The sequence below is a fragment of the Prosopis cineraria genome, unplaced genomic scaffold (genome assembly GCF_029017545.1).
Source record: "Prosopis cineraria cultivar Desert tree isolate PC_DT_omini unplaced genomic scaffold, ASM2901754v1 PC1, whole genome shotgun sequence".
Lineage (NCBI taxonomy): Eukaryota > Viridiplantae > Streptophyta > Magnoliopsida > Fabales > Fabaceae > Prosopis > Prosopis cineraria.
The window spans coordinates 24,438,078-24,450,210 of NW_026555332.1; the positions used below are offsets into that span (position 1 = coordinate 24,438,078).

The 12,133-nt window shown below is 29.9% G+C and overlaps 1 protein-coding gene across 1 annotated transcript; it reads right to left on the reverse strand.

Moving 5' to 3' along the window:
* Positions 1 to 724: 724 nt before the first annotated feature.
* On the reverse strand, positions 725 to 6,634 carry LOC129305585 (protein DOWNY MILDEW RESISTANCE 6-like). The gene is made up of 4 exons (XM_054945580.1): positions 6,262 to 6,634; positions 4,927 to 5,177; positions 2,645 to 2,966; positions 725 to 1,112 (listed from the first exon to the last, which is right to left on the reverse strand). Exons 1-4 carry the CDS (start codon positions 6,481 to 6,483, stop codon positions 879 to 881), a joined length of 1,029 nt encoding a protein of 342 aa, XP_054801555.1. The 5' UTR covers positions 6,484 to 6,634; the 3' UTR covers positions 725 to 878.
* Positions 6,635 to 12,133: the final 5,499 nt, after the last annotated feature.

A 12,133-nucleotide genomic window follows, 5' to 3' on the forward strand; every position in this document is an offset into this window, starting at 1 on the left:
GCATTTTTGCCCTTTAATCCCATATATATGTGTGTGTATTAGGCTAACTGGTTAGCATTGTAGGTTAGGTCTTATAAAAATAAGTCTAATCGAAGGCATGGACCTAGCCTGAAAGTATTTAGTAAATAGGTAAGGCTGACCCTAAAATAAGTTAGGCTATAGGCCCATGATAAGGTTATGCTTTTTTCCAACCCTACCTAAACTTTTTAGCAATATTTTTTTTCTCCCTATGGCAAAGCCGATAGAGTCAAAACTTATGAGAGAATGACTGAAGGATTAATTAATTATAATTTTGATGAGATTTTTGAATTGGTCTTTTGCATGTTGAAACATGAGACCCTATGACAAGTGCTTAGCCAGACTAGTTCCTCTCTCTCTCTCTCTCTCTCTCTCTCTCTCTCTCTCTCTCTCTCTCTCAACTCCTATACTCTCTTTAAAGCTAGGGCCTGGGGCCCTAGAAGTTTGTAAATTTGCCTAGTCTCGAGGTTGATCAAGACATTTACTTGAGACCATATTGTATCTTTACAATCATGGATTTCACAGGTTCGTTTCATAAACCATTCTATAATTATTTTGACTAATTAATGGGATACTTTCAACAAGAACAACATACACAGTGCATTGTATTTTATCCAAATAAAAAAACAAGCATTATGTGCTCACGGATTTCGCTCATTCCCACCGCTATAAAAGAAAATAATTACCGTCCAAGACAGCATAATCGTATGGACTTAAAAACCCAAGTAGCCAAGCTTTATTGTTTTTTACCTTTAACTTATTTTAATGGTTCAAAGACAATTACATGAAGCAGTTGTTCTTGTCTGAGAAGTCAAAACTGTTTGGCTTTCTGCTTCAGTTTCTTAGCTTGTCAGATTTATTTAAGACTGCAGTTCATCTTCAACCTTAGGACCTTTGTTGAAGAAATTTCTTCTAAACTCTGCACAAGTCATGGATCTGTAAATTGTTGTGGTGCTTCCATTGATTAAAGCTTTTGCAGGTTCTATAATGCTTTCATTTGAAGGATAAATGAAATAGGAAACACTTGTTCGTGAACTGCTTGAATTCGTCACTACTCGGTGTTCAACTCCAATAAGCCTCCCATTACTGATTATCTGTTTCAGTCAAATAGCGTATATGTAATTAATTAAGTTGATCAATCAGTTTATGACTTCTAATCTATAATTTATCATTTACACAACTGAAAGAAGGGTCAAAAGTTTATTTTGATATTAAAGTGATTGACGTAATCAATTATGTTCGGAAAACATTTCCTTCCATGTTTGTTCAACTTCAGTACGTCAATGAAAAATAATAATGACAATGAGAATTAAAATAATGAAACACATCAGTCGCAAATGAGGAGTTTCATCAAAATCAAAAAACAATTATATCTTCTTGAATTTTAATGAAAGTTTTCCACTTTTCTTTTTATGTAAATTATTGCCATATACCTTGTTTACATTATGGGTTAAAGACCCCTCAACTATTCGCTGTGCACTACCTAATATTCTAAACTTTCATATAGTGTAATTTTTTGTTTAATTTTTACAAATGGTACATTAAATATCCTGTTGTTAAAAAAGCTAACTCTAACAATTAATTTATTGAAAACTTACAAAAAAACTTAAAAATTACAGAAAATAACCCATAAAATTATAAATAACTAAAAACTTTGGCCTTTTACATGGGAAAGAAATAACATTTACATCCTGTTATTTATATATAATTTAGGAAACTTAATTGATTGTATTAATTTTTTTATAGGGTACTTGTGTAATTTTATGAGTCTTTGTTTGTAACTTTTGAGATCCTTTCCTACAATTTTAATGTAATTAACAATCAAAGTTGACTTTTCTAATGATAGGATGCTATGTGCACCATTTACAAAAGTTGAAAGAAAAATTGCACGACATGAAAGTTTAGGATAATAGGTGCTCCTATGTAAATAATTGAGTGGCTAAAATGCCCTTTAACCCTTATCCTATTGTTTAATTGCGAAATTTATATCTAAAGATATGCAAACTATAAGTTATAAGTCAAGTAGATCAACTCAACTAAACATTTTGCTATAAAAAAATTATAAGTCAAGTAATTTGAAAAATCATAATAATTTACAAAGCTATTATTGCGTGTATAAGAGACTTTCTACTAAATTTTAAGGAACTTACTATTATAATGACTAGATATAAGCAAATTATTATCAAAATTATAACTTTTTAAAATTGCATTAACATTTAAAATTTATAAGTTCACCAAAACATGATATGTGTATGTATATATATATATAAATAATACTTTAAAATAAGCATAAATTTTATAAGGCAGAGAGAGAATAATTTTTTGATCATATTTATAAGTCATGTCATTAAATTTTTTTATAAGTTTTCTCCTTTACTCTTATTAAATATTGGTGAAAGAAAATATATTATTAGAGTATGTATATTTAATAGGGATAAAGTTAGAAGCTTATTAAATTTTAGACATAGTTAATAAATTTTAAATTTCTTTCTCAGTAAAACATGTTAGAAACAACTTAGGAATAGGATTACTAGGAGTACATCCTTAACACACGCTACCAATTGATGTGAAACTGAGCAAACTGCAAGAATAATGCAGATTTTATTAAGAAATTGAATATAAATACCTGTAAGATAAGCCCTATGTTAACCACAAAGGCATAAGGCATAGGTTCAACTCCAATCCAGTGTCCATCCTTGAGGACCTGAAGTCCTTGAACATGAACCTCTTGAAGCAGAATTGTTATTACTGTAGGGTCTCTGTGCTTTGCTAAACCCAAGGTTAAGCTTGGTTCAGGGCAAGGAGGATAGTGATGAACCAGTATCACAGGATTTTCGGAGAGATCACCACTGAAATAACTAGGGTTTAGCCCTAAACCTTCACAAAGCAACTCCAAAATTTTCAGCCCCAATTTTCTCAGTTCTCTTGTGTATTTCCCAACAACCTCGCTGAAGAAAACCGAAACAAAACATGTTGGTTGATAAAATTGTTTAATCAAGGGAAATTAGTGGCTTCCTTGCATAGGTTGTGTAAGATATAAATATATCAAAGATAGGTTCATTCGGTTTTTCAAATATATTAATAAGAGAGAATTACTTTCAGGTCCCTCAGAATATATTCCTCATGTCCTATCCATGAGAGAGAGAGAGAGAGAGAGTATTGTCTTGGCTCTATTTATAAGATATCACAATGATTATTGTGTTTATCTTTATCTTTTTGCTCTCATTAAGTGTTTGAAATGATATTAAATGCAAGAGTATTTTATTTTAAAATATATATATATATATATTTAATAGGAGTAAAATTAAAAACTTGTTGACTTTTTAAATTGAGATAATAGAGTTTAAGGTTTTTCTTGATTCAAATTTAAATGCTAGAAGTGACTTGTCATTATAAAACCAGAGTGAGCAATTAATATAAGGTCCATTAACAGTCAAGCTTTTAAGTTTTCATTTTGCTAGACCTAGTTTTCAATAAACTTTGTGATATTTAATTCATGTGTTGAGACTTGGACCTAATTCTCCCTATCTATAATTGTGACAGCATTGATGTGGGCATGTGACCTGGGTTTTCTCAGTAGCATATTTAGTATTTTAAATTAAATGTTTCGTCATCTAATTGAGGACGAATATATCAATGATGTATGATTATTTTCCGTAATGATATATGTAAGAATTAAATAATTATAGGGAAGGTGAACTACAATGAATCTGGTCGAAAAGAACTACAATGAAAAACTCAAAACGGTGACGATATTTATATTATATATGTTCTGAATTATTATAATGCTGTCTAAGTTTAATTTTCTAGGTCATGTCAATTTTTTATTAACAGAATAGCATCCAATTGTGTAAGATCATGTTTAACGCTCATCACTTCGTGATGATATAATATAATATTCATGACGTGTCCTTTAAAGGCAATTGAAGTCAAATGAACATATTAAAATTTCCACCACCATTAAATGCATATATCTAATAGATCTCCATAAATTAGACATAATGTTACTTGTAAAATATTGCAAATTGGTAATTAATATAAGGGTAAAAGAGTTTAAAAAAAACACTCTAAACTATAGGCTCAAGAGTTTGGAATCTTAAACTCATTTTTGATGCAACATAATTCCTTTCAATTTTTGAAAACAGTACAATCTGATTGCTCTTGATAAAAATTACTTTGGACTATTAGTTGATCAAAAAATGAGAGAAAATAACCTCAAAAATTGCAGAAAATGACAAAAAGATCATATAAAGGACCTAAAAATTAAATACAAGGATCTAAGAATTATAGAGAAATGATTAAAGTTATTTTTTTGTTAAAGGTAGGATCTAGATTGCATCGTTTTCAAAAGTTAAAAGAAAACATTACATCAAAAATGAGTTTAGAGCCTCTGATATTCTTAGACCTATTTTATGGCCAATTCACTCTTTTACCCTTAATATAATTTATAAAACCTATCAAACAAAGTTGCAATAGAGGTCATGAAAAAGAAAAATTCTTGCACAGACCCTTGTATCGTGTTATTTGTATATCATCTAATAAAAACATGCCATGTCAAATGACTATGAATATAAATAGATTCTAAAAATAAAATCAATAGAAATAATATTTTATTGAAATGGCATGATTTTATTATATAAAGCATGAATGATGTGATGCACAAAGTCCATATAAAAATTTTTGAAAATGAAAAGATGAAAATAATCCAAACCATATAGAATATTTTATTTGATTGAAATGACATAATTTTATTACATAAAGCATGAATGACGTGGTGTATTAAATCCATACAAGAATTTTTTCAAAATGAGAAGATGAAAATAATCCAAACCATATATTAAGTTTTTTTGTTTGGGTGATCCAATTAGTGGTAAATCCGAAGCTTGTTGAAGTAGATGTGAAAATTACCGGTACTTGGTTGGTTTCTCCGGCCAATACTGAATGCAGTCTCCAGAAGGAGGACATGGGTGAGTCAATGAGTCCTTCCAATACTGAATTGCCTCTTTATTGTATTTCTGACTGCTTGTGTACAGCTTACAGCTTCCATTTGGATCCTTAGAACATTCACTCACTTTCTGTTTCCCAGACATCGCATGAAATTCCTTGTAAATAGTTAGAGTTTCATCCATCAAATCCTTCGAAACTCCATGGCTGATCACCTACATCACAGTTAATTTATAAGGATTAATCATTAGGAATGATGAAAATCATGTATGCATTATTCTTTCTTAGTCGAGATGTAAAATCTGATACACGAACATAATGAAACTACATCCACTCCCTCCCGTCATTATGATAGGGCGCTTTTTAAATGTATTCCGGAGTCCTTAATATAAGACTTTTGATGGAGTATTAATTACATTTTTCCAATATTTTCCTTATTTAAACTCTTTCATTATATGAGAAAATGTAATATAAATTTGAATTTTTTTTTCATTTATAGGGGTAAAATTAAAAGTTTATTGACTTATTCTATTTTCAAATAAAGTTAATGACATATAACCACTTCTCATTGGTATGAGTAAGTTATTTAGAGTTGCCTTGTTATAGAAACCAGCAGAAGGTTTTTTTCCCCCTTTTTTCAATCTATATAAGTTGCGGTTAGTTAGGTCCTAAAAAAAGCTTACCAAAATTGGATCAGGTCTTGCAGATCAAAAAGCACTAACCTTCAACGGTGCCACCACTTCTATGGGTAAATTAATTACTAATTATGAGAAATATATAGATGGTAAGTACTACTTGCTTTTCGAAATATCAAGTACTTAATGAAGGGAAATTGTTATTGTACTTATGATATATATATATATATATATATTTGTTATATATTTTTTACAAAAACAAGATCTTATATTAAGTACTTCAATTATTTTTGTAGAAAACATGGACTTCTTGTCTATTTTTTTATAACATCGACACATATCTTTTTTATATATTCTTATATTAGAAAAATGTTTCTTATATTTTAAAAAACCCCCTTCCATGTTAGGAAGCAATCTTTGAGTTTCAAAAAAATTCAAGATAATTTAATACCAATTTAATAAGGACTTTTAATTGATTAAAACAAAAAAAAAATCCTTCATAAAAAGTATGTGTATGACAATACAGTCCTAATTGCATAATATCAAGAATGAAAACTTGCTGTGCGTGTGAGATTGTGTGTGTGAGAGAGAGAACGAGAGACATCAGAGAGAGAGAGAGAGAGAGAGAGAGAGAGAGAGAGAGAGAGATTTATATATAAGAAACCTGGAAAAACCCATACTCCTCGGAAGCTTTCAAGACATGCTTCACAATATTATCTCGATCATGTCCTCCAAGATCAACCACAGGAATTGTCTCACCGGAAGCTGCAGCGACGACGAGATTCCCTGGTCTGCATTCCGGTGGCTGTATGTACGGTGATGGCACCGAGGAACGAGCGTTGTACCAGCTTGACACAAGCATCTCATCCAACGTCTCGATGCTCATCCCTCTGAATTATCGCAATACTGTCTTCTTGCGAATTTGAACAAGAACCAAGAAGCTAAGCTGGGCTCTATATATATATATATAGATCTTCCAAGATGCTCACTTTTATATATAGTGATGTGAGGAGTCTTTTTCTTTGTTTTCTCCTCTCTCTTCACTGGAATAAAGACAGACATTGTAGAACAAGGAAATGCATATATATGTATGTATGTATGTATGTATGTATGTCATGATATTGATTATATTAATGTGGATATAATTATATTATTGTTTATCATCATTATCTTCAATAATTTGATTCGATATACACGATTACGTAATGGTGGAGCTGCTTTCAAAGCGTTGTTTGGGAAACAAATTTTAGACTTCAAAAATACGAAAGTTTAAAATATTAAAGGAGCCAATTTTCTTTTTTTTTTTGGTTGGAATTACGAATTTATTGAATTTGAGTTTGAATTTTTTTAATCAAAATGTTTTCTTTTAGATACAACAACAACGCAGAAAAGTAGAATAATAAGAAAAATTTATATATATATATACACACACTCAAATATATTTGAAATAGACAAGGAGTATGATGATTTTGGGGGAGTATAATATACTCCCTCCATCCCAATTTATCATATACTTTTAAAGAAGATTTGGTATTTCAAAATATAAAATACTTTGACATAAGTAAGGTTTCATTAATAATACTTTTTTAATATTACTCTTCACATTATATTTGCTCTTTTTAACATTTTTTTCACAAACAAAATATTAAATGAAGGGTGTTTTTAAAAGTTTATATTCTTGTTTTAAAAAAAATTAATTTATAAAGTGTTTTTAATGAATTTTATTTATATACGTGATTTGGTATCTTATAAATTGGGAGGGCGTGAGTAATATATGAAGTCTAAATCATCTCTTTCCATTAAGGAATTCTGAAATAAATAAAAATACGAGTTGACTTTTCCTTTCCTTCCTTTAATTGTTTTCAATTTAAAAACACAAATAAAAATAAAATCAAGATTGGCGGATGAAGGTTTTGACTTGTAACTTCCTGCAATGGAGCTCTGCAATCATGAATCAAACTGAATGATGCTATTGTAGCAAGGCAGATTCATTATTAATCAGAAGTCAACTAACAGCCTACCACATGCATACTTGATTTAAATAATATAGAAAATTGAATAAAATTAGTGCCAATGTATTATAATTTTCTCATTGATATTCTCCCCACATGGTCGTCGGGGGGTGCAGTCTCTATCTCTGATCTCTCTGCATTATAAAGAAATCATAAATACTTATAATATAAACATGATTAAAATATAAAACCCATACTCAATTAATTTCCGAAGGCATCAATTAAATTTGGTACATTTTCACTCCCTAAAATTTAAAATCAAGGCAATATCCCCCTTGCTAATAACTTTAACAGTTAGTCAATTAGAAAATTTTAAAAAATTTTAAAAAATTACAGAAAAGGACTAAAAGAAATATAGAAAAGAACTAAAAAATTACAGGAAAAGTCATTTTTCTGTAATTTGTGATGAGGTCTCTTTCTATAATTTTTTTTATATAACTAACGGTCAAAATTAATGGTAGAGGGAATATTCTCATGATTTTAAGAGGTTCAGGGTGAAAAAGAATAAAAAATGAGTTTAGAATTTTCAAACATTTCTAAGCCTATAGTTTAAGAATCAAATTATCATTTTATCAATCAAAGTTTCCCTTCTTATTTATCCCAAGGGAAAAAAGAAAAAGAAGTGTCATTTGTTATTGTCACTATAATGTATTATTGGACTTAGCTTCTTTCCTCACACTCTCCCTCCCACCCTCTGTTGATCCAAATTCAATTTAGACAACCTAAATTAAACGTTTAATTTTAATTTTAATTTTATTTTTATTAAAAGAAAAAAATTATAATAAAAATTTAATCTGATCAACAATATGAATAGTCAAAATTTAATATTAAATTTTTATATTTTTTATGAATTGATTATCCAGATATATTTAGCAGTGTAGATTGAATAATAATTTGGACTATCTTGGTGTTTAGGTTTAATAAAAAAATTATAATTTTTATAAATTTGATTATCTTGATATACTATGGACAATGCATATTTAATATTAAAATTATAAAAAAATTTATATTAAATCTGAATTCTGCAAATTGCTGACCATATTTAATAAAAAAATTTAAAGTTTTTGATCTGATATAAACTTAAAATTAAAATTAAAATTGAAACATTTAATCTGCATCGTCTAGCTTAAATCTGGGCGGCCCATATTTAATAGAGGATGAGCAGAGTCTGAGTCTATGAGTACAGCCTCCGGTTCCTAGTTCCTACCGATTTATGTTTAAAAAAAGAAAAAAAAAACACGAAACCCATATTTAATAACTATGGTGCTGAATCGATCCATCTTTACCAGTGATATATTAAATCCATATTTACTCGATCGGTTCCTTTTCATAAGAAAAAAATTGCATTCCTTAAACAACTCAAGAAAACTAGCTGATATTTTAAAACCATCTCATCTTTTCTACAAATACGCTTCAGTTAATAATATTCTCTCTCACTTACACACTCTTAATTAATTAAAAGCATTCATTAAGGGCATTTTTTTTTTTAAAAAAGCATATTAATTATTGTACATTATATATTGGCTTACAAATAAAAACACAAAAATCTTGTAAGAATTATGTTTTAGAAATGGAGGGAATAATATAGGGAGAATGACAAAGAGGTCCCAAAAAGATCAATTAATTCAAGTTACGTTTTAAGTGCCAAACTCTAAAAATTTACAACTCAATCTCTCAATTTTACAATGCATTATGATAAATTTGTAACTTAATTTTAAAATTTTAATATGGTTGAAGAACAAATAAAAATCATTTTTTTATTAAAATTTGGAATACAAATTATAAATTTATTATAACGAAGTTGCAAAATTGAGAGATTAAATTATAAATTCCTAAAATTTGACACTTGGAACCTACCTTGAATTAATTAATCTTTTTGGGACCTCTATGTCATTCTCCTAATACTATATAGCAAAATGGCCACCACCTTAAAATCAAAATTTAAACACGTCTAATATGGGCAGTCTAAGATTAAACTAATTTATTTCTAATTGATTTTTTAATTAAATCTGAATATCTTTATTTCAAATAAATTGAGATATAATATAGGGAATATGACACTTTGGAACCTTGTAAGGAGATTAATCATAGTGAAAAACATATTGACTTGGAAAGAGAGGAAATTTATTTGGAAATATGGAATTTCAGTTGGAAAACACAAAGATTCAATAAATTAGAAACAATCCCTAACTATAATTAAGGTCCTTATAAAGTCCCAAAGTCTCACTTTAGACTTGGATATGATATATATATATATATATATATTAAATACAGAGTTTAATATAAGTACCCTGAATCAAAATAAATCCCTTTGCCATATATACGTTTAAAGTAAAATCCATAAATGCAAATTGATCAATCTTATAATTTAAATAAAATATTGGCAAGTGTCTGTCAAACTCACAAAACATGAGGTATGGGGGGACGTTTTATAGGTTTAAACATCGAGACACCTGATTTTAATTTTATTGTTGTTGTTAGTTTCCACTTGACCTACATGCATGTCGTAAACCGAATGATTTCTATCTAGATACAACATGTAGGCGGCACAATATGTACTCAATGGAATTTTGATGGCATGCCAAGTGTCATTACGCTGTCTCTTTGGTTTGTTTTTTATACGGGACTCTTGTTTCATACTTCCTCCGGTGCTATTTAATTGGTGTTTCAAAAAATTTTCTCATGCTTTAGCAACAGTGAAGGATATCATAAACAAAATAATAATTAAAAAAAAAAGAGTTAGGTTAGAGTCTATATAAACAGTCAGTCAATGTAGAGTCTACTTGACTACCCACACCATACAAGATAGGACTACTAGAGTCCTTTCTTAGTGCGCAACAGATGCACCATAAAGAGAGATGGATAGAAGAATGGTGCCAAGAAGAGATTAGAGGTATTAGTTTTGGGGTGAATTTTCTCTTTAGCCACCAATTGCTATTTATAACATGGGAGGCCACCATGAATAAAGAAATTCTAATCATCTTAATTTGCCTTATAATAGAGGGAATTGATTTGATGAAATATTCCACGTTAAGTGTGGAAGTAAGCTTCTTGATTTCAAGTCAACTCATTAAATCACAATTGAATTATCACTGATCAATGTGGTATTACATATATATATATATATATATATCTATGATTACTCATTAATATATTTGATTCCCATTAAGGGCTCATATATAATTTCAACATCTCCTACTTGCACATAATGGGACCAATATAAAAAAATTGACTTTTAGTTGAAAAGTCACTGCTAAAAATTTTCACAGCTGTGAGAGCTCTTGCTGCTGTAGAAAGTTGAGAATTGGCGGCAACAAATGTTACCGTAGAAACCACACATTAGCGGCCACTATTTTGTTGTCGCTGAATGTTAAGTATCAACGACGACATTTTTCATTGCAGAAACTACCAATTAGCAGTGACTTTTTATTGTCGCTAAAAAGTAATGTTGGTTTCACCTACTAACGTGGCATCATGTCACCTTTGCCATGTGTTACCATGTCACCCTCTACGTGTCGCCCCCACCTCTCGTCACGTGTCATCATATCACAAATTTATATTTTCATTACACAAGTTGAGGGTATTAGCTCTGGGATGAATTTTCTCTTTAGCCGCCAGTTGCTATTTACAATGTGGGATGCTGCCATAAATAAGGAAATTCCAACCATCATAATTTGCCTTATAATAGAGGGAATTTATTTGATGAAATATTCCACTTAAGTGTGGAAGTAAGCTTCTTGATTTCCAGTCAACTCATTAAATCACAATTAAATTATCACTTATCAATGCAATATTATATATATATATATATTTGATTCCCATTAAGGGCGCATATATAATTTCAGCATCCCCTACTTGCACATAATAGGACCACTATAAAAAAAATTAACTTTTAGCAACCATAAAAGTCACCACTAAAAGCTGAAAAGTCACCGCTGAAAGTTTTTAATGGCAACAAAAAGTCACCATAATGTCGACGCAAGAGCTCTTGTCATTGATTCTATCTACAACAACAATAAAAGTAGCCACAGAAAGTTGAGAATCGGTGGCGAGAAATGTCACCGTAGAAATAACACATCAACGACTACTATTTAGTCATCACTAAATGTTAAGTATCAGCAGTGACATTTATCACCACAGAAAATACCAATCAATGGTGACTTTTCTGTCATCGCCAAAAAGTAATGTTAGTTTCACCTACCTATGTGGCGCCACATCACCCCTTCATGTGGTGCCATGTCACCCTCTATGTGTCACCCCTACCTCTTGCCACGTGTCATCCTGTCACAAATTTATATTTCCATTTTCACAAGTTAGGGGTATTAGTTCTAGGGTGAATTTTCTGTTTAATTGCCAGTTGCTATTTATAATGTAGGAGGCTGCCATGAATAAGGAAATTCCAATCATCATAATTTTCCTTATAATAGAGGGAATTGATTTAATGAAATATTCCATTTTAAGTGTGGAAGTAAGTTTCTTGATTTCTAGTCAACTTATTAAATCACAATTGAATTATCACTTATC

Excerpts from the sequence above, each read along its gene's own strand:
- LOC129305585 (XM_054945580.1), bottom strand. The coding sequence starts at position 6,483 with ATGAGCATCGAGACGTTGGATGAGATGCTTGTGTCAAGCTGGTACAAC. Across the intron at positions 5,178-6,261 it reads AGGAGTATGGGTTTTTCCAG|GTGATCAGCCATGGAGTTTC; the intron begins GTTTCTTATATA and ends ACTGTGATGTAG. Across the intron at positions 1,113-2,644 it reads ACATAGGGCTTATCTTACAG|ATAATCAGTAATGGGAGGCT; the intron begins GTATTTATATTC and ends TGACTGAAACAG.